General features: G+C 41.0%; 1 protein-coding gene across 3 annotated transcripts in view; it reads left to right on the forward strand.

Annotated features, from left to right (window-relative positions):
- Nucleotides 1-25,965, forward strand: part of CCDC25 (coiled-coil domain containing 25) — a 38,684-nt gene extending 12,719 nt beyond the window's left edge. Inside the window, exons 4-9 of one of the 3 annotated variants that reach the window (XM_032332337.1) lie at nucleotides 1,797-1,848; nucleotides 6,916-6,991; nucleotides 12,764-12,867; nucleotides 13,076-13,278; nucleotides 19,658-19,703; nucleotides 24,720-25,965. In XM_032332337.1, the coding sequence (XP_032188228.1) occupies nucleotides 1,797-1,848; nucleotides 6,916-6,991; nucleotides 12,764-12,867; nucleotides 13,076-13,278; nucleotides 19,658-19,703; nucleotides 24,720-24,749 (511 nt within the window). In that variant the 3' untranslated portion in view covers nucleotides 24,750-25,965. The remainder of the gene's footprint in view (nucleotides 1-1,796; nucleotides 1,849-6,915; nucleotides 6,992-12,763; nucleotides 12,868-13,075; nucleotides 13,279-19,657; nucleotides 19,704-24,719) is intronic. The other 2 variants (XM_032332338.1, XM_032332339.1) reach the window with 2 other exon arrangements.
- The last annotated feature ends 270 nt before the right edge of the window (nucleotides 25,966-26,235 follow it).

Consider the following 26,235-nt stretch of genomic DNA (forward strand, 5'->3'; position numbering starts at 1 on the left):
ATACAATTAAACTACTGTGTGTATGTGGGAAAACGTTGTTGTAAGTGGAGAAGTGGTTTAAAACAAGTTGGAATGGGAGGAGTTAGTTCTCAGCTGAACTTGCTTCCTAATGGAGTCTTTCCTAAGATTCTGAAAGAGAGTAATGAGATAGATAATTTCTAAATTTGTAAAAACACATTTTTTTCCCAATGGAAAAGGCCAAGCTGAAGACGATAATCAGTAGCAATCTTTTATATGGAATGCAAATGAGTAAATGAACCAGTTGGGGAAAAATTAGTATCCACTTCTGGCTAGCACTGATGGTTAAAAATAAAACCTAGAGGGCACCTGGGTGGCTCAGTGGGTTAAGCCTCTGCCTTTGGCTGAGGTCATGATCTCAGAGTCCTGTGATCTAGCCTGGCATAGGCATCCACAGACACCGGGCTCTCTGCTCAGCAGGGAGCCTGCTTTCCCCTCCCCCTCTGCCTGCCTCTCTGCCTGCTTTGTGAGCTCTCGCTCTCTCTGTGTCAAATAAATAAATAAAAATCTTTAAAAAAATAAAAAGTTAAAAAAAAAACCTAGAGTCATCATTGACTGCCAAAAATGTGTACTGTTTTCCTATATCCACAGTGACTAACAAGATGCTTAATTTGTTGAAAAGAATATTAGGAACACCATAATCTTAACATTTATGTAGAATCATACTGTCTGCATCTTGTACTAGGTGTGAGTGACTATTTTCCCTTCTGAAAGATACATTAATGCTAAGAAAATGTCTTAAGAAATACATAATGGGATGCAATGGAACCTCCTTAGGTTTTTACTGAAAACTCTACAGCCCGGGACATTATGGACTAAGGAAGAGACAAGTCAAGTTAACGGAATCCCAAAGTGACCATCATGTGTTACTGTTGTTTGGTGCTAGAATCCTGGGGGCATCTCTGGATGTTGAAAAGAGAGAAAGTCAACTTTATTTGGTAAATTATAAGTATGAAAACCTTAACCACTAGACTAGGTGAGAAAGGGATTAAGTTTAGAAAGATTTCATTACATTGGCGGGTGATAGAGTCTTAATAAAAGGTAAGGTTTTATTTGGGACATTGAGATGGGAGGACATTCCAGATCAGATGTTTTTAGGACAGTATCATAAAGGGTTTATCCCATGCTTTGCGAGAAGGCCTGTATTAGGGCCACTGCCAGATGTGAGGGAGGATGAGTTGTTGGTCTGACCCATTTTATGACTTTTCCAACTCTGTGCTTCTCTTTGGATTGTTTTGCCATGCCTTGAAACTTAGGATGTCTCAAACCAAACCTCTCATCTTTTTTCCCAAGCTGGTGTCTTCTCTAGCTGTAAAGTATTTCCCCCTGTGGTCCTACCAGTCTCCCAGGCTTGCAACACTGAAGTCTTGATGACGTCTTTCATTCCCTTCTCTCCTCACCTGAAATTCCTTTCCCTGTGTTTCTCTAAGTCCTCTGCTTCCTTCAGGGACTCTCTAAACCTCAGTCCTTCAGAGAAGCCTTTGGTCATGGGTAGCCCTTTCTCACTGGAAAAATCACCCTTTCCAGGGTATTTCCATTTCTCTGGTATTCATCTTGGCACTTCGTCTCACACAGCTGCAGAACTTTTTGTGTTTATCTTACCTCTCCCAGTTGATAGTGCCTTTAGAGGCGGTGGTTGTGTTTTATACTCCCTGTGGTGCTTGGCATGTGGTAAGCACTGAGTTAATACTTTCTGAATTGGAATGCTTTAAGTGCAAGGGGCCTGAGGAGATGGTTGTCTTATACCTCTTGCTAAAAGTGGTTTTCATTCTTTGTAGGTTTCATGTGGACAAACTCTCTTCGGCTCATGTATACCTTCGATTACATAAGGTAACTGGATTTAAACGTGGACTCGTGACTTTTTCTCTGGGGATGAACATCCTATCTCGTCCTCTGTCCTTTTTTTTTTTTTTTTCAGTTTAAATTGCTTAAAGTAATAAATATGTACAACAGTTGAAAAATGAGCAAATGAAGAGATGTCTTACCCCTGACCTGGAACATCACTTAAGGGAAAGTCTGGTGATTTTTGGATACTTGGAAGGGGCCATTGTCCATATACCCCAGCTAGAACCACTGCCCTGACTGGTGTAATTATCCTGCCAGTTCAGCTGTGTGGTTTGTCACCTCTGCTTCCTCTCCCTTTCATTTCAGTTGACAATTCTGGACCTCTGTCTTTTCCTGTGGAGATCATGTGTGGTTCCTTTTTTTCACACTCATGGGATTGTCCTGCCTCACTGAGGACTGATGTTCCCAGTTATCAGGGGCTTCTCTGAGACATTTAAAACAGCATTAAATTAGTAAAGGGAAAAAAAAAATGCAGTGTCTCCTAGTAACATAAAAGTGCTATTTTTCTAATATCTTTACATTCATATATTACATTTTATACAGTTGAATCATAGGGTGTATATACTTGCTATGTGTATTACTTTTTTTTTTTTAATGTCTTACTTTGGAATGATTTTAGATTTAGAGAGAAGTTGCAGAGATAGCACAGAGTTCCCCTAGACCCCATGCCTATTTTCCCCCCATTGTGAACATCTTACATGACTATGGCAGATTGGTTAGAACCAAGAAACCAACATTGGTACATTACCGTTAACTAAACTCTGGACTCTATTTTGATTTCACCAGTTTTTCCATTAATGTCCTCCTTCTGTCCCAGGAACCAGCCCAGTGTCCCACGCTGTGTTTAATGGTCACATCTGCCTAGGCTCTGATATGTGGCAGTTTCACACTGAAAATGTGAGACTCTCCGTATTTCTCATGACCATGACAATTTAAGAAGCACTGGCCAGGTTCTTCACAGAATGTCACTCAATTTGAGTTTATCTGATGTTTTCCTCATGACTGGAGTTCTGGGTTTTGGAGGAAGAAATAGCACAAAGGTGGAGCGCCCTCCTCATCACATCATGTCAAGGGTACATGCATTGATAGAACTTAGCACTGACAGGGCTAACCTTCATCTCCTGGCCAGGCCAGTGTTTACGAGGTTTGCCCACTGGAGTGTTATTTTTCTCCCCCTTCCATACTCTGTTATTTGGAAACAAGTCATCAAGTCCAGCCCATACTCAAGGGGGTAGGGATGGAATTAAGCTCCACTTCTTGCAGTGGGTGGAATATTTACATATATAAGGAAGATTTACCTCTTCTGCCCTGTATATTTAATACAGTAATTTATTTGTATCACTGTGGACTCATGTTTATTTTATACTCTGGGTTATAAACCAGTTTTGTGTTATTTGGTTGCTGAAATTGTCCCAGCTTCGGTCGGAGCTCTTTCAGCCTGACTTCTATGTTCCTTTGATATGCTCCCATCCTTTTGTTTTTGAGCACTTCCTTACTTTCTGGCTTACTAAGATGCTGTGGATTTGTCTTGTATTTTCCCTGCACAGTCCTAGAATCAGCCCTTTCTTCAAGGGATGCTGATTCTTTTATTGGGGAATGGTACTTAGAAGCCAAGTCTGGATGTGGTGTGCTCACTGCACCAGGAGTGTCATTGCTTCTAGGCCCTCTCCAAGGTCTAGGAACTATATGTAAGTATATGCCAGCTACAGAGCTAAGAACTACATGTGTGTATACTAACACATGTTAGTAATTCCTACGAACCTTTGTTTCTGTGTCTCCATTTTTATCTATTTTAAGCTAAACATGAGCTCATACTGATGTCTCTGACTAACCTGTTATTACAGAGGCCACTCTAGCCTTTTCTCCTTGCTTCTCTGTTACTTCCCAGAGCAAGAAGCCTGGTTCCCACAATCCACCATCTATTTGCTTATTCAACTCCACTATTTGTATAAGTGGTTTCAGATCTGTTCAGGTATCTCCCCATGCAAAACAACTTTATCAACTAAAGTACAGTATTTAACAAGTGAGCCACCCAGGTGCCCCTTAAAGTACAGTATTTATATGCAATTATTTTTTATCTTTTTGCCTTATAGTTTCCAGTCAAAATACTATTTTCCAAAATTATTTTTAAGCTGCTCCGTTTTTTACCCGATGCCTTTCAGTGATGTCTTGCCATGCACTTAGATTTTTTTTGTCTCAGTTTACATTCCATCCTGTTGTATTATGCAACAATTGTTAATTCCCCTAGTTAATTATATTACTCTTTAAAATGACAGTTTGATAAGCTTTTTCATCTTACTGTATTTCATATTTATTGTTTTGACTGGATGCTTTGAGTTGATAGATATTGTGCCGCAATTAATACGGAACATCTCATGTCAGAACATGAGTTCTTTATGGTTTTTGGCATTATGAATTGCCAACAAGAAATTTTTTTTTTAATGAACCATTTTCTGTTTTTCTTTTGAATTAAGTTTTTTTCAGTGATTTTCAGAAATGGAATCACCAAGTCAAAAGATAATTGCCCTCTAAAAATAATTGCACTAGTTTAAAATGCTGCCTGATATATACAGGTTTTCCAAATCCTTCCTGGGATTTTATAACTTAAAAACAATAGCAATCTTGACAATTTTTTAATAAGTATAAGATGCTATTTCATTATGATTATAATAATATTCACTTCTTAATTTTTTAGCAAGGTTAAAAAGTGTGCCCCATCTTTATTTATGCTGTTTGTTTTTGAGAACTGTGTTGTAAAGGAAAAAGGAAGATTGAACTCTGTGCTGGAACAAAAGTCTGGATTCTCCTTGGCAACTTCTTGCCATTTTAGAACTATTTTAAATTTAGAGTAAATAGAGTATGGTGTTACCAAGTTTCCCTTTGGTTCAAATTAAATTTTTTTTCCTTTAGACTCTGCTTTGTCAGGAAATGGAAATAATAGTGGTAGCCCCAAGTTCATTTACCACCCGTTACTCCTTGTTTGAGAAGAAGTTTAATTTCATTTTCTTTTGGAAGCACGTCATGTATTCTATAAAAATACACACTCTTTAGGGAAGTTTACCTGTTCGATCTGCAGTAAATGGCATAGCCTTTTGTACTTAGTAGGTCCTAAGTGAGTGTTGGAGCTGGAGTCAGACCAAGTGGTTGGGGACCCAGACTGCTGGAGGTGAGCCGTGGCTCTCTAGCTCTGTGACTTTGAGGAGATCACCTTGTGCCCGTTTCCTCATCTGTAAAAGGAGCTAATAGTGCCTGTCCTCCTGGGCCATTGTGAGGATTAACTGAGCAGTTAGAATAATGACTGAATAATGACTGAAGCAGTTAAAGTAATGCCTAGCCAACTTTCCCACCATACTCTATTTACTCTAAAATTAAAATAGTTCTAAAATGGCAAGAAGTTGCCAAACTGAATTCAGTTCAGTTCATCCCAGAACTTGAAGATCATGGATTTTCAGCAGTGTTTTTTCCTCGGCTTCTTTGACTTTCAGAAACCTGTAGAAAACCCTCACCTATCTAGAGGTCTCTTACCTCGTTGACAGAGATGGCACAAAGCCCACAGTCACAATTCTGACATTTACATATTGAGAGCACCTCAGACTTCTCCAGTCAGTTCACTCTGACTTTATGCATGATGCTAAGCTGAAAGATTGCTTTAAGTCCTCCCATATTATATTAGAAGTAGCCAACAGAAAGATGAGATCGCTTCAGCCATAGTGACAGACACAGGTAGTAAGAAGGGATATCAGGATGTAGCCTAACATCAGGGACCAAGAACCTATGTTTCCGTAAGAATTCTGAAAGCACCGTACCCTGGGGTCAGTTGGTACAACCCTTAGGCCTGTCTCAGCTGAGAGAGCCTGTCTCTCAGCTCTGTCACTTACTAGATTTGGGGGACCCTGGCCCAGTTACTTAACCTTGTTAAAGTTCATTTTCATCATTGCTAAAGTGAAGATAATGCTGTCTATTTCATATGACTGTTTACTTAGTGCCTGGCACATGGTGGCTACTTAAAAAGTGGTAACGCTTTTGTTTTTTACTTATTCATTTGAATTTATTTAGAACAGAATGTCCTTCTGCTGTGCATTTAGAAGCTTCTGAAGGCATCACTATCACCATTTAATGGCCTAGTATAATGGTTGATAGTCTTAGTAATGACATTGTATTATCAAGATGTTAAATTCAGAATCCTTTCTTTAAGTGGTCAGGGAATTGCTTAGCATGAGGTATGTCATTGAAGTAGTGGCAAAACTTAAATCGTGTATTTTTTTGGTCAAAATTCATGTATTTGAGTGATCCCCACTTTAGAACAAAACAAAACAAAATTCAGAAACGTCATGGAATAAACTTAATTTATCTCAAGTTATTTGGGTAGGTAGAACATTTCATTCCCATACAGAAGTGCTGCTTTAGTCCCATGCCTAGTTGGAGCCAGCACTGAGGTGATTCCAGCTTGCTCTGCCTTTGAAATATTTTTGTTCTTTTGGAATGGCTTTGCTTATTCAGCTTGGACTTTGTTACAGTATCTGTACAGAAAAATGAGTCAATATTATTTTTCCGTTAGGGTGGGTGGCTACATCGAACACACCAAGAGCTGGGTTCCTAATAAGGCTGGTGGATGACCTGCCTCAAATGACATTTCAGACCCAAGACCGTAAGATATCTCTGTGAGAGGAAGGTCGTAGGGACCTCAGCAAAGAAGACTTCCAATTATCAAAAATAGGTACCATTTCCCTACAATGTTTCCAGAAGTAAGAATGAAGAGAAGAAAGTAACAAGAGAGAGGAGAAAGTTCCTGAGACATAATTCCAATTAGTATTTTGGTGGTTTTCTTTTATACCCTTTTCCCCCACTTATTAAGTATTATTATTTTCCATATTACTTGTACTGCCTTCTCTCAAACATTCCCATAATATAGACTTCATTTTTCAGTGTTCAGAGATATGATGAAGAGCTTCTGCTTTTAATTGTGCCTCGTAAGGCACTAAAGCCCTCTAAGTGCTCTGGTATTGATCAGTCACAAGGTAGTGAACCATCTGGTTTATTTTTATGTTCCAGGGGGAGAAGATAGAAGACATTCCAAAGGAAGTCCTGATGGACTGTGCCCATCTTGTGAAGGCCAATAGCATTCAAGGTCAGTTTTCCTAGAGGTGTTTTCAGAATTAATGCCAATGTCTGTGTCTGAAATTGAATATATTTTAGAAAACATGTCAGTGACTTCGGCTTGAGTCAAACGAATAATCTGTAATACACCTTTCCCCTGTTTTGTTCTTTAAGGTGGCAGTTCTGCTACCTGTCCAAGAATTGAAAACTAATCTCTCTACCCATCTCATGTTCCCGGTCCTTTCTCAAAAAGTTCTTTCTACCGTGTTCTCATTACCTTGACTGGAAGCTTGTCTAGACCTGCCTATCCTTGATGTTGTTCGTAGAAAGACTTTTGGGGACACCTGGGTGGCTTAATCAGTTAAGCATCTGATTCTTGGTTTTGGCCCAGGTCCTGATCTCATGGCTCGTGAAATCGAGTCCCTTGTGGGACTTCATATTCAGTGGGAGTCTGCTTGGATAGTCTCTTCATCTGCCCTTGCCCTAACACTAGCGACTCGCTCTCTCTTTTTCTCTCTCTCACACACAAATAAATAAATCTTTTAAAAAAAAAAAAAAGAAAGAAAGCTTTTGGAAATGAGGTTAGGTTAATAGCTAAGCAAGAGATTGTCTTAAGGCTTTATTTTTTTAATGCTAGTGTGATGTCTTTCTTTTCTTCATTTTTTCTTAAATTCTAGAACTCAAAGCTCTGTATCCCTGTTTCCTACTCTTTCCTTCTCTTTTTTTCATTCTTTCTTCTCCCTGTATATTGTAAAGGTATCAAGCCTATTGATCTTTTTATCTCCTAGAGAATCTCATTTAGTTGGTCTGGGGTGATCCATAAGTATCCATATTTTTCCAGTGTTTTCCAGGAGATTGTAATGTGCACAAAGGGTTGAGAACAATTGGCTTGTTTTAGGGGAGGCCTGCAATTCTGGGCTTGGTGCTTGTTTAGTTCTGTCAGTAGTAGATTTAATCAGTCAGTAGTCGATACAGGTCAAGAAGGATAATTTTGGGGGTGGAAGTGGGACTTAAAAAGGAAGCCAGGAGATGATAGTCTGCTAAGAATGGTTGAGCTAGTAGGTTGGATTTTTGGGTATAGGACGTAGAGTTAGATAGAGTGGAAGTAAGTTTGGTGAGATGTGATCTAGAGGGTTGGAAAGTAATATGGTTTGATAGAGGGCGGACACAAAGCTGATAGCAGGTATCAGGGTTGGAGATTATAGGATAAGAGCTGGCCAGTGTACCCTTTCCTCATCACTTAGACAGGGTTTCCTAAATCTGAGTTGGGCAGCTTTACTGAGTCAGATACTGAGCCAAAGAAAGTAGAAGTCTGGTCTTGTAGAGCCAGTGATTTTCAACTCCATAAATCATTAAATTGCAGTTAATCTTAGGACATTCCATTTTTATGAGCAGAACAGAGTTCTTAAGATTTCCAGTCATGAGCTTCAGTTATTAAAGTAAAAATAATAAAATTAAAACAATCATTATCCTCCTGTGTGTTGCAACCTTTCACATGATCTTGTCCCCTTTCCATGCCCCTGGCGAGGAGATGTTACTTTATTAAGGGATCTTTGGACTGTTTATTCTGGGCCTGGCCTCTTTCTTCTTAATCTTTTTGTAGTTTACTAGTTTTAGAGAAGACAGAAAAGACAGAAGAGTTCTGACAGTGCCTTCCGCTGCTTTCCACTTCAGCTTTCCCCTGTGAAAGCTCTCTTAGCAGAACAAGTAGCTGAGCCCAGGAACCTCACCTAGGAGTTGACAGCAGAGGATGCTGAGCTGCTCCATTTTCCTTGCTACCCCCCAACCCCCTGCTTGATCACCTCTGGCTCTCGGAACCAAGAAATTGAGTTAAACTTGTTTGTCATCATGGAATCTGGTCAGTTTATTCATAGACTCCTTTGCCAGATTAAACTTTCTAAAAGCTTAGATACTATCTATGACATGCTTCCCCTTAATTACACAGTTAAGTCCAGACTTCTTAAGCTGGAAGGTAAGCATCTCTGCTCTGACTACAGGCTTCTTTTCCCTTCACATATTTCACCCTCCAGCCAAAGCATGTCTTGGCTGTTTTCTTCCCATACACCTCTGCTTTTGTTGTCTTCTCTTTCCTCAGTTTTATCTGCCTTGTCAGTCATCTCATGTCTAGATGCAAGCTAAGGTTCAAGGTCCACCCAATGGTTGTAGTAATGGTACTAATAGCTAACCTTGAGCGCTAATTACATGCCTGGCACTGTGCTAATAAAAACTTCACGGATTATTTCATTTATCAACGCTACGGAGATATGCATTGTTATTTTCATTCTAGAGATGAGGGAGCTGAGTTTAAGGGAGTTAAGGAACCTTCCCAAGTCCTCAGAGCTCTGAAGTGTGGCAGCAGGTGCATTTGAAGTCAGTCTGACCTAAAAGTCTTCTGTCTAAACCACTAAACTGTATTAACCGATCCAGTGGAGCCTTTGCCTTCTTCCAACGTGGGTGATCACTGCCCTCTTGGAGCACTTTACCTCTACCTTTCAAGTAGCATTTGATGAGTTCTGCTTTTCTTATCTTTCTTTTTTCTTTTTCTTTTTTTTTTTTAAGATTAGATTTATTTATTTTAGAGAGAGAGAGCGGGGACCAGGGGAGAGGGTGTCTGTTGCAGGGAAGGCAGAGGGAGAGAAGCAGACTTCTTGCTAAGCAGGAAGTCAGGAAATCTGACATGGGGCTCAGTCCCAGGACCCTGAGATCATGAACTGAGCCAAAGGGAGACACTTAACCAACTGAGCCACCTCGGCGCCGTGGTGAGTTGTGCTTTTCATAGTAGTGATTTACATACTTACCTGCCTTCCTTTAGTCTTGGAAGGCAAGACCCATTGTCTGATCCATGTTTAGGTCTCCCATAGCACCATGCACATGGAGATCTTTTTAAATCTTCATTTTGAAAAAAAAGTTCCAAAGCTACAGAAATGTTGCAGAAAAAATACAACTCCTATATGCCCTTCACTTAGATTCAATAATTTTTCCATATGTATTTGCTTTCTCTCTATAATGTTCTAATTATTTGTTTTTTTAGCTGAATCATTTGATGGAAAAATTCTAGACCTCATAACTCTTTAGTATGTCCTAAGAACAGGAACTTGTCTTAAGTAACTGTGTTACTGTAACCAGATTTAGGAAATTTCATGTGGATAGAATACTATCATTTGATATATAGTCCCAGTTGTTTTTTTCCCAGTTGTCCCACTACTGTCCCTTTATAGCATTTTTTTTTCCTGACCCAAGATCATATGTTATAGTTATTCATCATATCTCTAGTCTCTTTTAGCCTGAAGACACTTTTTTTTAAGACCTTTTTTTTTTAAAGATTTATTTATTTATTTGACAGACAGAGATCACAGTTAGGCAGAGAGGCAGGCAGAGAGAGAGGGAGGTGGAAGCAGGCTCCCCATGGAGCAGAGAGCCCAATGTGGGGCTCAATCCCAGGACCCTGGGATCATGACCTAAGCCGAAGGCAGAGGCTCAACCCACTGAGCCACGCAGGCACCCGACACTTATTTTTTTAATTTAATTTAATTTTTTTTCAGTATTCCAAAATTCATTGTTTATGCACCACACGCAGTGCTCCATACAATATGTGTGTTCCATAATACCCACCACCAGGCTCACCCAACCCCCCAACCTTACCCCCAAAACCCTCAGTGTCTTAGAGTCCACAGTCTCTCATGGTTTGTCTCCTCCTCCAATTTCCCCCAACTCCCTTCTCTTCATCTCCCCATATCCTCCGTGTTATTCCTTATGCTCCGCAGGTAAGCGAAACCATGTGATAATTGACTCTCTCTGCTTGACTTACTTCACTCAGCATAATCTCTCCCAGTCCTGTCATGTTGATACAAAAGTTGGGATTCATCCTTTCTGATTGAGGCATAATACTCCGTTGTATATATGGACCATATCTTCTTTATCCATTTGAAGGGCATCTTGGTTCTTTCCACAGTTTGGTGACTGTGACCATTGCTGCTATGAACATTGGGATACAGGTGGCCCTTCTTTTCACTACATCTGTATCTTTGGGGTAAATAGCCAATAGTGCAATGCAGGGTCATAGGGAAGCTCTATTTTTAATTTCTTAAGGAATCTCCACACTGTTTTCCAAAGGGGCTACACGTACCAACTTGCATTCCCACCAACAGTGTAAGAGGGTTCCCCTTCACATCCTCTCCAACACTTGTTTACTGTCTTGTTGATTTTGGCCTTTCTAACTGGTGTAAAGTGGTATCTCAGTGTGGTTTTGATTTGAATCTCCCTGATGGCTAATGATGATAAACATTTTTACATGTGTCTGTTAGCCATTTGTATGTCTTCTTTGGAGAAATGTCTGTTCGTGTCTTCTGCCCATTTTTTGATGTGATTATCTGTTTTGAGTGTGTTGAGTTTGAGGACTTCTTTGTAGATCTTGGATATCAGCCCTTTGTCTTTATTGTCATTAGCGAATATCTTCTCCCATTCCATGGGTTGCCTCTTTGTTTAGTTGACTGTTTCCTTTGCTGTGCAGAAGCTTTGATCTTGATGAAGTCCCAAAAGTTCATTTTCGCTTTTGTTTCCTTTGTCTTTGGAGACATATCCTGGAAGAAGTTGCTATGGCCGTTGTCGAAGATGTTACTGCCTATGTTCTCCTCTAGGATTTTGATAGATTCCAGCCTCACTTTGGGGTCTTTTATCCATTTCGAGTTTATCTTTGTGTATGGTGTAAGAGAATGGTCGAGTTTCATTCTTCTATACATAGCTGTCCAATTTTCCCAGCACCATTTATTGAAGAGATGGTCTTTTTCCACTGTATATTTTTTCCTGCTTCTAAAGACTCTTCTTTATCTTTCAAGATGTTGATGCTTTGAATGGAAACCACTTGTAGGATATCCTCTAATATGTGTTGGTCTGATACTTCCACTTGAGTCAGGAATACCACATAAGTGAAATCTTGTGTGTTACAGTCGGGAGGCACATGGTACTATTTTGCTCCATTTTTGATGAGGTTAATTTTGATCACTTAAGCAGTTAGGCACCAGTTTTCTCCACTGTATATGGTGATTTAATAAACTATGTAATATACTGAAGAGGGCCTTAAAGAGTGCTGAACCAGTGACTAAACTGAGGTTCTTCAAGTTGCCTGAGAAGCAGTCCTGGGCAGAGGGGAAATGTGAGGTGGAGGTGGTAGGAGGAATGAGTGGGGTATGGGGTACCCAGCACCCCTTTCATCCAGAGCATCTCTGCTTTTATTCCTTTGATACGTTTTCTTTGGTAAAAGAGGGGGGCCACTGTGAAGAGAAACAAAAATACAACTCTGCTAGTCCAGTCGCCTTCTGTTTCAACTGAGATTCCGGGAGCCGTGGGCAATGCTCTTTAGGGGACACAGCCAGTTTGTGTTGGTGCCAGGGGCGCATGCCGGTCTCTTGAATCTCAGACCGTGGTTTTTTATCTCGATGTTCAGCCTTTGCTGAATCAAGGACTCCATTGGGAATCTGAGGGAAACCTGTTTGGTCCATTTCTCTTTTTAAAAAATGCGTATCCTAAATTTTGCATTCAGTATTTGGGAGTCTCAGAAGTCCCTGAAGCTGAGCCACAGACCCCTGCTTTTCTTCATAATAGTTCTGCTTGAGTCGTGGTGGTCACCTTTACCATTTACCTCTTGTGGGTGCGTTGAAGAAAAAAGTATTTGGTGGATTGAATCCCTCTATGGCTCTTCGCGCTGCCTTTCCCTTTGTTGGACTTGGGTAATTAGCCAGTGGGTGAGGGAGCGCATTGCTCAGTATCCTCCGGCCTGCATGTTGAAGACAGTCTCTCTTGGCAGGCTGCAAGATGAACAATGTGAATGTGGTATATACACCGTGGTCTAACCTGAAGAAAACCGCCGACATGGACGTGGGACAGATAGGCTTTCACAGGCAAAGGGATGTAAGTGTCGCACACTGCCAGAGGGGGGTGGGGTGGAGTCCAGGCTTTGCAGGCTCCTGCCTTGGTTGTTGAAGGCTCTGCATGACGTCTGCCTTCCGGATCCCTTTCAGCTGGGTTGCTCGGCTCCTCGAAAATGTCGCTTCTGTTCTGGGGGGAACCTACAATAAAGATTCCATTTTATTCCCCGCCCCCCAAATCTCCCTCAAAGGTGAAAATCGTGACTGTGGAGAAGAAAGTGAATGAGATCTTGAACAGATTAGAAAAGACCAAAATGGAGCGGTTCCCAGACCTCGCCGCAGAGAAGGAATGCAGAGACCGAGAAGAGAGGAATGAGAAAAAAGCCCAAATTCAGGAAATGAAAAGGAGAGAGAAGGAAGAGATGAAGAAGAAGCGGGAAATGGACGAGCTTAGGTATGTCAGAGCTGCAGTATTGGTGTTAACCGAGGAGATTCATCGCCGCTAATTTTCATCAGGGACCAGACCATAGGAAGGTTAGACCAGTGGAGGGCGGGACAGATGTTCTCCCGGGAAGGGCAGTTATGCTGATACATTAGTCAAATGACTCCCTTTTATAGGGGCAGGATATGAGTGTGTGTGAAATAAAAAGAGCTAATTTTATTCTTAGATAAACTGTCATGGGTTATCTTTAGAGTTCGGTTTGTAAAAATCTTCAGGAAAAGAAAAGATGCTATATTAAGGGTTTAACATTGACTCACTGTGGTATTTGAATAAGATGGTCTTAACTCTGAAGACCAATGCTAGTAATTTTTTTTTTTTAAGATTTTATTTGTTTATTTGAGAGAGAGCACAAGCAAGGGTGGTAGGGTGAGGGTGTTGAGAGCCAGAGGGGAGAGGGAGAAACATGCCACCAGCTGAGCCGGGAACCTGAGATGTGGCTCCATCACTGGACCCTGGGATCATGACCTGAGCCGAAGGCAAACACTTACCCCATGGAGCCACCCAGGTGCCCCAATGCTAGTATTTCTTAAAATCTGTTTTTAGGGGCTCCTGGGTGGCTCAGTGGGTTAAGCCATTGCCTTCGGCTCAGGTCATGGTCTCAGGGTCCTGGGATCAAGCCCCATGTCAGGCTTTCTGTCTCTGCCTGCTTCTCTGCCTACTTGTGATCTCTCTCTGTCAAATAAATAAATAAAATCTTTTTAAAAAAGAAATCTGTTTTTAAAACCCTTTTTTTTTTTTTTTTTAAAGAAAGAGAAACATTCTGAAAGTTGGAAGTGATTAATATAATGGGCCTACTCCAAAGCACTACATTTTAAAGTGATAAATAGTAGGGGGCGCCTGGCTGGCTCAGTCAGTAGAGCATGTGACTCTTGATCTTGGGGTTGAGTTCAATCCCAATGTTGGGTGTGGAGCTTACTTAATAAAATAAGTTATAAAATCTTTAAAAAGTAAACAAATAAAAATAAATAAAATGATGAGTAGTTAAAATATAGCTTGGGTCCTAAAATTCTAGTGTATGAGAATACTGACTTTTTTAGTTTTCTGTGGCTACAGTAACAAATTATCACAAATTCAGTGGCTTCAAATAAAAGAGATTTCTTATCTTATAGTTCCATCCATTCATATGTTAGAAGTCCAACATGGTTCTCAGTGGGCTAATACCAAGGTTCAACAGGGCTGTGTTCCTTTCTGGAGCTCTAGGGAAGACTCTTTTTCCTTTTCTAGCTCCTAGAGGCCACCCACATTCTGTGGCTTGTGGCCCCTTCCTCCATCTTCAAAGCCGGCCACATGGCATCTCTAAAACATACCCCCACAGTCACAGCCCTATCTCTGAGTACAGCCTTCTCTACTGTTGAGGACCAGTGTGATGACATTGGGCCCACCCAGACAATCCATTGCCTCTGCATCCAGGATCCTTAACCCAACCACATCTGTAGAGCCCCTTTTGCCAGATAATATGCCAGGCAACATTTTTGCAGGTTCTGGGGATGGGATGTGAACATCTACAGGTGGGATCATTATTCTGCCCACCACTCTAAATCTATAATTGATGTATAGTTTATACTTAAAGGGACTACTGGGTTTGCTTTGTCAAAGAGGGAATTTAATCCTACACCTTCTACTCACAGGATTTCTGGATTTTCCCACAGTTCTCCATAGATAGCATTTGTGTTAAGTATACCAAAAAGAAAGGGGGGAAGAAAGGATACTGCTGTGCCTCTGCAAAAGGTATAGGATCAAAATGAGCTGTCTTGCCATGTCCTGACTCGGTTTCCTTGCAATACACTGGATGATTAGAAAGAGTGTTGGGTCCTGGCGTAGGTATAATGATCAAGTACTGGTATTTCTTAGTTATCTGCCTACATGTGCCCCTTTTGGGGGTTCTGCTAAAGTGGGATAAGTGACTTCAATTAAAACATGATACTCAAATGGAGAACTCCAGAAGTGTTATCCTGAGTTATAATCTGCTGACACGAGACAAACAAATGCACAGATTGGGTTTGACCTAGATTGGGAGTCTGCTTTGTTTCGTGAATGAAAGAAAAATTATCAGCTCGATCAGCGCAGTAAAATGTGTGGGATTTTGAGCAATGTGGGATCGAGAGCGGCTTATTCATTTTTGTTTTTCATGTGAAGGGGGGAAAAGATTGAAAACACACCTGCTGCTACCCTTTCTAAATCTAACAATTTTGTTTAGAAACATAATATGTTAGGAATATAATATCACTTAATTTACCTGAAAACTTGAGAAAGAATGGCTAACATTTTGGGACCCTTGTCATCTGCCAAATGCTGTACTATGTTTAGCTCCATTATCTCATTGAACCCTAACAATAACGGATATGAGGCAAATGTTGTTATTACTTGCATTTTTAGAAGAGGAAATTGAGCCTGACAAGCAGTTAAGTTAACTTGCCCAAAGTCACATAGCTAGTCTTTCTGATTCTCAAGCTCATAACATGCTATTACCACTCTCTTCTGCCTCTGATCAGTTTATTCAGCTTTAAAGTAAAATTTATTGCATATGAATCAAGAAATTTCTAGATATGGGAATTTATCTTGAAATGTATATCATTTTTGTTTCAAATCAAGCTGGGTATTAGTAAAATTTAGGGGATTTTATGTGTTTGATTTTATTAGTTTAAGACACAATGTTCATATCTCCCAGATTTTCTTTTATAGTATCAACAACCCATAAAAGACTTACATAAGTTGAGGGGAAAAAAATTCTTATTGTTGTTGAATGAAATTTTTGCCTCAAAAGCAAATTTATCTAACCAGTCCCATATTCTAAGCTGTCCCTTGTCACCTGTAATTTTTCCATTTGCTTTCTCAGACACAGATTTTTATCATATATTGCTCTGGCCCGTATTTATCAAAAGGAAAGTGTAAGTGAACGAAATGGGGAAATCACTTTTCTAGTCCATGTTTTTCTACACAGTTTTGTCCCTGATGCTTTCTTTTTTAATGAATGATTGTGGCTCTGAGAAGGCGAAAAACAACTGATATATTTGTTCCCATGAAACCTGTGCTACCACAGTGACTTACTTCTCCAAACTGCCGAGGCTGGGAGGATGTGAGGCAGGGCTGCTGTGCGGGGAACCAACATAGCGACCCACCAAGCCCCTGCCTGTTTGCATGCTGTGCCCTGCAGCTTCTGTGAAGTTCCAGCCACAAGCTCTAAGCTTCTGACCTGCTTTAGAATCTGTTTTTATACGTTATAGTGCTTTATCCATGACCTGAGTTTCTACCTTTGACTCTTCCACCCAGGAGCTCTAGTGGTGGGCCTACAGAATCATCTCATCCTCAAGTCTTTCCCTTGGCTGTCTGACATTCCCCTTCCATCCTTCCTTTGGCTTTCTGACAATGAAAATTTCGTGAGCTTTCACTGGCAGATGGTTCTTTTATTTGGACCATCTGGTAGGGAATGTCCACTTTAGTTGCTGCAATTGCCTAAGAAACTGAGAGTCTGTAGGGGATTCTGCAGAGAAACCAAGGGATATTCTTCTCCCAGAAGTTCTCCCCAATGCTTGCAGATGATTGCAGCAAAGAAATACTCAACAGCCTCATATCCGGAGATAGCCTACTTCCCTCCAAGTCGAAAGCCATTAAGATTCTTGTCCCCTTTCTCTTCTCAACTTGTTGAACAAGAATGGCAATAAGCTTCTCCTTTCTAATGTCTACCAGGAGAAGCACTGGATGGAATTGCCATTATACAGCTCCAAGTTCTCCAAGTTCTAGTCTGGATCCTGTCCAGCCCCAGCTCAGCAGTGAACAAAGCCCAGCCCACCCTGTGGAAGGCATGACTTCCTGCTCTGCTGTGAAGAGCGGTAGCCTCTGGAGACAGAACTCCATCTTCTTCTTGCCGATGAGCCTATACTCCTTATACTGAGCATGCAGAACCTGGAATGGTCTGATCATGTGAATAGGTCTACATAAAGATCATCCTCTTAGACGGGTTTTAGCAATATTTGGGTTGTTGGGAGGGCACTATCTTAACACCCTCTGCTCACCGTTTATTTTCTTCATCCAAACCATTTGAAAAATTTCCCCTTCCTTAGACTTTGCATATTCTCACTTACCCATCTTACTCGTTAGCTCCTTGGACACATGCCTCCTGAGCCTAGAAGCTCATGGGGCTTGGGGTTAGAGAATCTTTGTGTAGGGTATGGTGTAAGAAAGAAGCCTCCTCACAGGTTCCTTCCTTTCTGTGACCGCTACACCATAAGCCATACATTGAGCAAGCTGAGATGACAGCAGAGACTCAACACAGGCTTTCAGAGTAGTCGGTGTCTTAGATGTGACCTTGAGAGTGAGAGAAGCAGAATGGCTTCTACTCATTCTACATTTGGTTTGAGAGAGCAGGCATTTGGAGAAATCCTTTAGGCAGATTACCCGTGAGTCTCCCAGTAGACATCATCATCTGTTGGCAGGTGCTGGGGAAGAGCATCGCTGGCTCCCTTCGGTGTGTCCTAGTAGTGTTGTTTCATCTCTGCAGTGGAATGCATGGTTGCCTGCAAATGAAAGTTCACCAGTCTCTTTCAGCCTTATATTCTCTTATTTGGGCTTTGTGGTGTTATAACATCAATATCAAAGTCAAGCTCTACCATGTGGTTATTGAAACCAGAGGAAATAATAGAGAAAGGCAGTTAATAGAGGATAAGTTGAGTAACAGATCAGAAAAGAAAAAGGTAGGGACTGTGGCTACAGTCCCATTTTAAAAACTGGGAGTCTGGGAGGTCGAATTTGAATCCAAGGCTCGGGTACTCCAAGTCAGACAAGTACAAGACCCAGGTGAAATGGTTAGTCACAGGTGAATGGATTATCAGTTTGAACAGTAACCTGCACTTGATTTGGGGACAGAGATGACTTTAGCAAGGTGGTCAGTGTTTGGAAAATTATAGCTATTAAGTGGCAAAGCAGGAATTCTAACTCAAGTCTAGAGTCCTGAGGTCCACACTGTGCTGCCTGTAAGGCAAGAAAGGAGCAGGTTGGCTAGGCCAGAGTCAAAGTCATATAGGCAAATAAAAGAATTAAAAAAATAGGCACAGCAGAGAGTGATTTTAGAAGGTTTTGCATAGTACGGAATTTCAGGTTGTAAGTGATAAGGAACCATTATAGGTGTCCTAGGATATTAGGAAGTAGTAGACCTGTAGGATGAGTTTAGTGGCAACATGTAGAAGAGGCAACAGCAAGACCATTAATTTAAAAGATGATATAGTCCAGTGTAGAATTGACTGCTTTAATTGTACCTTCTTTTGTTTCTCTCTCACATATGAGCACTGCTGCTTTCTATACTGTCCTGTGTGCCGTAGCTCTCCATTTTAATGATAAGCTTCTTCAAAGAGGCACTGATATGCATCTTTGTATCTCTTATGTGTGACCCGGCGCTTTGCATATGCAGTGAGTGATTGGTTAATGTATTATGGATTTATAAATAACTGAATTTGGCTTATCTGATACAGTGATGCTTGAGCTAAGATCAGAACAATGTTTTCTGGTTAAAAGGGGATTGAGTGGCAAGAGGGCTCTAAGCAGAGGGAACTAGGTGTGCAAAGACTGTATGGGAGGGAGCAAGGCAAAACACAGGGCCTGAAAGGCAGGCCCAAATGTGTGGAACGCAGGAGTGAGGGAATGCATGGATCGAAGTGCCCATGCACACAGGGCCTGTTGGTCATGTTTGTCTTTATCCCTCGTCAGACGTTCGTGAGGTTATCAAGACTTTTAACAGGGGGTTGTATGATAAGTTTTGTGTTTTGGAAAGCTCATTTTACTGACCTGGAGGGAAGGGGATCCAGGTGGGGGTAACTAGGCTGGTTAGGAAACTATGGCAGATTGCCACATGACGGATGATGGTAGCTTGGAATACAGGGGTGTCGTGAAGATGGGGAGAAATGGACTGGGGAGAAGTAATTTTGTAGATAAAATTGTAAGATTTGAAGCTAGATTGGCTGGAGCACTCTGTAAATTATAAAGTGCTGTGCACATTTTATTTACTGTTCGAAGATACCTACCCTTTGTTTGTTGCATTCTCCTTGAGGTGAGGAATCATATTTTCCTCTGAAAGACCCTCAGCAGTGCGGGATACATGGTGAATGTTCATGAAATACTCGCTGACTGGATAGCGCTATTGTATTTTATTTTATTTTTAGAGAAGCGGGGAGGGGGAGAGAGAATCGGAAGCAAGCTCCACACCCAGCTGACTTGGGGCTCGATCTCACCACCCTGAGATCATGACCTGAGCTGAAATCAAGAGTTAGGACACTTAATTGACTGAACCGCCCAGGCACCCCCTGGATGACCTTATTTTAAATGTGTTGTTTTCTTCTAGGAGCTATTCATCACTAATGAAAGTTGAGAATATGTCTTCAAATCAGGTATGTTCAAGTTATTTGTTTCAGTGTTGTGCCTTAATAAAGAATTTTTAATAATCGGGTGACTAGCCAGTACTGAGTCACGTGTTGCTGATGTCTTGACATGACTTGGCAACTCAGGTGCATTCTATTGGGCATTGCCCCTCTTCGCTGGAGCAAAAGGGAAAGCGGGGCAATGTGTTTTTAAGTAGGTCACCTCACGAAAGAGATCGTTGCACTCTTTATGATGTCCAGGTCTGTTTCGGAACTTTCCTGCTCATTTCCCTCTTTCCTAGTTGTAGCTGCCAGAAGGGCCCTTATTAATATTCTACATTAATGTGACTGTGGTTTCTATATTAACATCTGAAAACAAAATCCTTACCGTCAATTAAAAAACAAAATGAAAATATTAACCCCAAGGTCTTTCCTGCAGTCTAGGTGACAACATTGGTTGATTTCATGTTCCTCAGGACCTCAGATAAAGAGAAATGAAGATCCAGATTATAGTACTGAAAGAATTTTCTTAGCATCAGCAGCTAATGATTTTATTGGAACTATGTCAGGGACTTACTGTCCATGACTACTCTGTTACCAGAATTTATTTGGAAGTGGCTGGAGATAGCTCAGTTTAGCTATCACTTAAACCAGGCTGCAGAAAATCGAAACTGGGTGGATATATTTGCTGTGTTGCATATTTTATAGTTTACAAATACAGTTGACTCTTGAACAGTAAGGGGGTTAGGGACACCAGCCCACCTACACAGTTGAAAATCTGCATGTAACTTTTTTTTTTTTTTGAGAGTTTATTTATTTATTTGACAGAGAGAGATCACAGTAGGCAGAGAGGCAGACAGAGAGAGAGAGAGGAGGAAGCAGGCTCCCTCCTGAGCAGAGAGCCCGATGCGGGACTCAATCCCAGGACCCCGAGATCATGCCACCCAGGTGCCCCTGCATGTAACTTTTGACTCCCCTAGAACTTAACTGCTGGTATCCTACTATTGATCAGAAGCCTTACCCATAACATAAATAGTTGACACACATATTTTGTATGTCATATGTATCACGTACCATAGTCACACAATAAAGTAAACCAGAAGAGGGCGCCTGGATGGCTCAGTGGGTTAAGCCGCTGCCTTCGGCTCAGGTCATGATCTCAGGGTCCTGGGATCAAGTCCCACATCGGGCTCTCTGCTCAGCAGGGGGCCTGCTTCCCTTCCTCTCTATCTGCCTGCCTCTGTCTACTTGTGTTCTCTGTCTGTCAAATAAATAAATAAAATCTTAAAAAAAAATAAAATAAAATAAAAAATAAAGTAAACCAGAAGAAAAGACCATAAAGTGATAGGGAGAAGAAAATACTTTTATGGCCCTGAGCTATATTTATTGAAAAAGGTCTGTGTAGAAGTAGACCTGTGTGGTTCAAACCCATGTTGTTCAGGGGTCAACTATGTATGCTTGAGATCTTATTGTTCAGGATACTAGGCCCTAGTTAAATGTTACCATTTAAATTTAATTAAAATTTTAAAATAGCAAATTAAAATGTACTTTAAAAACTCAGTTTCTCGGTCATACTAGCCACATGTTGCTAGTGGTCACCATATTGGACAGCACAGAAATAGAACATTTCCACCATCACAGAAAATAATATTAAACACTACTTCCTTTGATGCTTAGAAACAGCAGAATTTAAGATCTCTTAAAGGTCAATGAGTCAAACCGCATATTTAGTTCACCAGTTGGGTTTGTTAGTAGTATTTTATACCTTGTTCATATCTCAGTATCCTTCTAAAAATGAGTAAGAACAATATTCTTATTCCTGTCTCTGTGAAGAACTAAATTTACGGGGTTCTTTTATGAGTCACAGCTGTAGCTTTGTAATTTATTTCTGAAAAATACAAGAGTAGCATTATGTAATTAAATACAGCCTTGAACTTGAAGGTTAAAGCCCTAAGCTGTCATTTACTAAGTGGATAAGCCTAATAAAATAATTTAACCTCTCTGAGGGAGTATTCAGCAGCAGTGGAAAGGAGACCTAATGACTTCCTGGGTCTGCGCTAAAATTCAAACAAGGGCATATATGTGAAAGTTGTTTCTTAGTCTCTGAATATAAATGGTCATTGTTGCTTCTCATCAATATAGTCCTTAATTGCTCTTTTCCCACAGACTTTCAGTATTAATGAGGATGAGATGTATTTAATACCTTCTGGAAACTACTCTTATATTTCTTGGAACCCTTAAAACAGCTAAACAGTTAAACAGAAGTCTTTAACATACCCTCAGCCCATTGTCTTTGTCACGGTTATTGTTGCTTAAAAATTTTCTGTGATTTAGAGACTACTTTCCGGCAGAAATCTGGCACCTGTATTATGTTAATCTTAGGCATTTTCATTTCCATCATTGTGGATTATTAAATTTTGGATATTCTGGAATTAATACACACGCACACACAAATATACATATATACACAGACATGATCTGAGTAGTGGGGCCTATGTTAAAAGCTCCAGGATTAGTGAGGCGGATTTATAAACCAAAGGACTCCTAACTGCTCTGCCGTTCCTGTCTGTCTGTTTGTTTGCCCCCCTGTCCCTGAGCTGAGCTCCAGGTTTCAGTCAGATTTGTGTTTCCAGGGAAGTTTTGCATTGGGTGTTTTTATTCTGCCTTGTAGTGGAAGGACGACTCTTAGATCTTTCCCCCAGTACTGCTGAAGAAGAGGTTTCCATTCTCCTTGTAACCCTCTTGCGGGAATACAGACCTTTTGTGATCCAGTTTGGCTGCGTGATCGGTTAGTCTTTAGTTAAAGCTTTGTGTTTATGTAAAATAGGACTTGAGTTTTCATGTGGCTTATGTAAATTCATCAGGAAAAAATAGTCTCCACTCTGAAGTTGATTTTAATTTTGAGCTCTTGCTCTCCTATTTAGTATAATTCTTGTCAATCTGTAATTTCTTCCTAATCTTTTAAATTTGGTATCCAGCGAAAGGTTCCTTTCAATTCAGTTTATTTATCACTTTATAGGTGGATGACAGGAAATCTATTTGCTATATTGAAAAACATATTGACCCTTTTTTTGTTTTTTAAAGATTTTATTTATTTATTTGACAGAGATCACAAGTAGGCAGAAAGGCAGGCAGAGAGAAGGGGGGAAGCAGGCTTCCCACCGAGCAGAGAGCCCGATGCGGGGCTCGATCCCAGGACACTGAGATCATGACCTGAGACGAAGGCAGAGGCTTAACCACTGAGCCACCCAGGCGCCCCAATATTGACTCTTAAAGGGAATCTTAAATATAAAAATTGGCCAAATAGAGGCACCTGGGTCAATCAGTTGTTCAAGCGTCCGACTCCTGATTTTGGCTCAAATCATGACCTCAGGGTGGTGGGATTGAACCCACGTTTGACTCTGCACTGGAGCCTGCTTGGGATTCTCTCTCCCCCATCTCCCTCTGCCCTCCCCATCCCCTGCCCCATTCGTACACACCATTTCTCTCATTCTCTCTAAAAACAATTAAATTGTCCAAATAAAGTCTTAGATCTCAGATGTATATTTAAAAGTTACTGTAATCCCCAAATACAGATCCTCAGACACATGGGACAGATACTCTGCAAATCTGACTCACAGCCTTTATTGGGAGTGACACATTTTCATTGTCACCAACCCAAATTTTCTTAGAGCATTTTTCCACCTCAGTGTTCGGAATCTAATATGGACCTTCCAAGATAGGTGGTTACTCTTCGAACATCTCTAATGCTGTGATTTCAGCGTAGGACACTAACTAAGGTCGTCACAGTTCCATTTTGTGCATAGAATGCCAACATGAGTTTGCTCTTCCTACAATTATTTAAGGCATTTTTAGCCATGGCCTCAGGTTGTTGTACTCATTGATGAGAAGCACAGAGAGAACTACCGAATGAAACTCGAGATCAGAGCAGGCCTCAGAAACCAGTGTTTCCTGCCTGTATTTCCTGTTTCCTTGCCCTTCTTTAATAAGAGGTAATAAGGGGGAGTAGAGCATATACACCTGGAGGAAGCCTGAGCCCTCCCCTTCTCTCACAGGTCAGGTATCAGGCCGGGGGGAAGGAGAAGGTGCAGCAAGTAATATGTTGAGGTTGTGACGTTTTCAAGCAAATGTCCCAAACTTAGATACTTAATGAATGGTGGCATCCAGGGCAGTTTTCTCAGGGTATGCAACAGATCAAAAAGGAGTCAGGCTCTACTGTTGTCCTTGGTCTTTAGGACATGTCTATAAGCCACACAATAAAACAAGGGCCTTTCAAATGTATACCATCATTTAAGGTTTTTTAATCAAAAACTTGGCAAGCCACCTAATTTAGTACCTAGCCCATGACTTCCTAATCATTTTTCCTATTAAAAAAAAAAAAAAATCCATCTTGTGACAGCCTCGGGGCTCAGAATAATGGCGTCTAGGCCAAAAATGTGTTTGCCTATTGGCAGCATCATTGGCAAAGGATATGAGGCAGGATCTGTTTGGATTCGTAATTTGCTGTTGTTGTTAGAGCAATCCCATTTTGTTTTCGTCACACCTGTTCCGTCCTATCCTAGATTGGGTGGGCCTTTACTTCATAACTTAGAAACTGTTGGTCACTTGTGGCTATGTAACTCAGGCCATATAATGACACCATAGAAATCTAGCTCGTCTAAACGACTCCTACTTTAAGGTAGAGAACTGGTGAGTGAACTTAATGATGTTACTTTTTACTTTTATTTTCTGAACTTTGCAGTTACACATCAGGAAGCTTGTTACTTAAGATAGTTTTTAGGGACGCCTGGGTGGCTCAGTTCGTTGAGCAGCTGTCTTCGGCTCGGGTTGTGGTCCTGGAGTCCTGGGATCGAGTTCCGCATCGGGCTCCTTGCTAGGCGGGGAGTCTGCTTCTCTCTCTCTGCCTCTGCCTCTCTGCCTGCTTGTGTGTACTCTCTCTCTCTCTGGCAAATAAATAAATTCTTTAAAAAAAAAAAAAGATAGTTTTTAAAATTTGAGTAGTTTATGTTGAAGGCTTTTACAGTTGCACTTTTTTGTTCCCTGCAGGATGGCAATGATTCAGATGAATTCATGTGAATGGAGGAAAGGACCTTTGAAAGATGTGAATTTCGGGACAGTTGCAGACGGTTTGATTTCATCTGTGTTTGGTGTTATAAAAAAAAAAAACACAACTAAAATTCTACCTTCATTCTACACAAATATTACCAACGTTGGCGTCTTAAAAAAAAAAGTTTCCTTCTTTGCTGACGGAAAAGGATCAGATATTTATAATATATTTGGACTTGAAAAACAGCATATAACTTTAGGAAAGTGAAAATATTTTTGCTGAAACCTGTCTTGGTACCTCATGAAAGTTGGCTGCCCTCGTTCTCAGGATAGACTTTAGAACAAACCAGCCCTGAGAAGTATTTGTTACTCTGGTGTGTCCCTGAAAACAGATGTCTTGAAAAGCTTTTTCATATTCTTAAAATAGCTTCACTTCTGTTAAGAAGAATGGATCGGTGAGCAGTATATGCAAGTGTTGCCCTTGGCCCTGAAGGGGCCTAGAACAAAAAAGCTTGTGCGTTTCGAAGGTGATAGTGACATTTTCAGAAGACTGGTGGCTTCAGTACTCCTGTCCCAATGTCGTGTGAGTGTGTTAGCAGCGTTGTCCTCAGCTCTCCCCTCATCCTGGCTTCTACCTTCCGCATACTTTCTCTGAGCGAGGGCCTCCCCCCAGTTACCATCATGCTTAGAGACGTAGTCTGTGTTAGTCAAGGTCAGGCATGTGGCAGTGTTTACCTAAGCACTGAGTAACCCAGACCACATACATGACAACTTCCAGGCTCTGGAGTCATTTCTCAGCGCTGAGGGGAGAAATAGGACGGCATGATCTGAATCATTTTGAGGATGTCAGGTTACCTGATTTTTGTTTTGGGATACAGCAGAAGGCAGAAGTCCTGTGTTGGGGTTATGATTTTAGAGACAGCGAAGCATTTCAGGGGCCAGCTAAGTAATTTGTTTATTTACCTTGAGATAATATTGACTTTGAGTTGTATCCTCAGAGTTCAGATTTCTCAGTGGTAGGCCCAGTAACTTAATATGTAACAGGACTGCTCATCTGAACCACCTACTCTCCAGTGGGATTCTGAATAGAAGGTGTGTTTTTGTTGCTGTCCTGGTAGGAAGAGACAAAACAAAACAGTGAGAGGGGAGGAGAACAAAGCCTATGGGTCAGGAGGCATACAAATTCACATTTTAACCACACCCAGAACTCCACATGCAGCTTTTTTCTTGTTAATTGTATTCCAACCCAGCAAAAGTTACCCTGTTAGAGCACTTTGGAGCTGTGGGTAATTCAGTGTTTCTATTTATCCCAAGTTGGTGTGTAGGGTTAAACTGGAAAATTTCCCTGAGGCGTAACTCAGCCAGATTTTGAAAGAGGGTATGGGAGATGACTCCAGAAATCAGAGATTGTGTGTGTGTATGTGTGTGTGTGCGCGTGTGGACGCGCACGTGTACGTGTGTCTAACATTCAGCCTGGAGTTCTGTGATTTTAGAAATGTAAAAATAAAAAATCGTT

This window comes from Mustela erminea, chromosome 2 (assembly GCF_009829155.1).
Source record: "Mustela erminea isolate mMusErm1 chromosome 2, mMusErm1.Pri, whole genome shotgun sequence".
Lineage (NCBI taxonomy): Eukaryota > Metazoa > Chordata > Mammalia > Carnivora > Mustelidae > Mustela > Mustela erminea.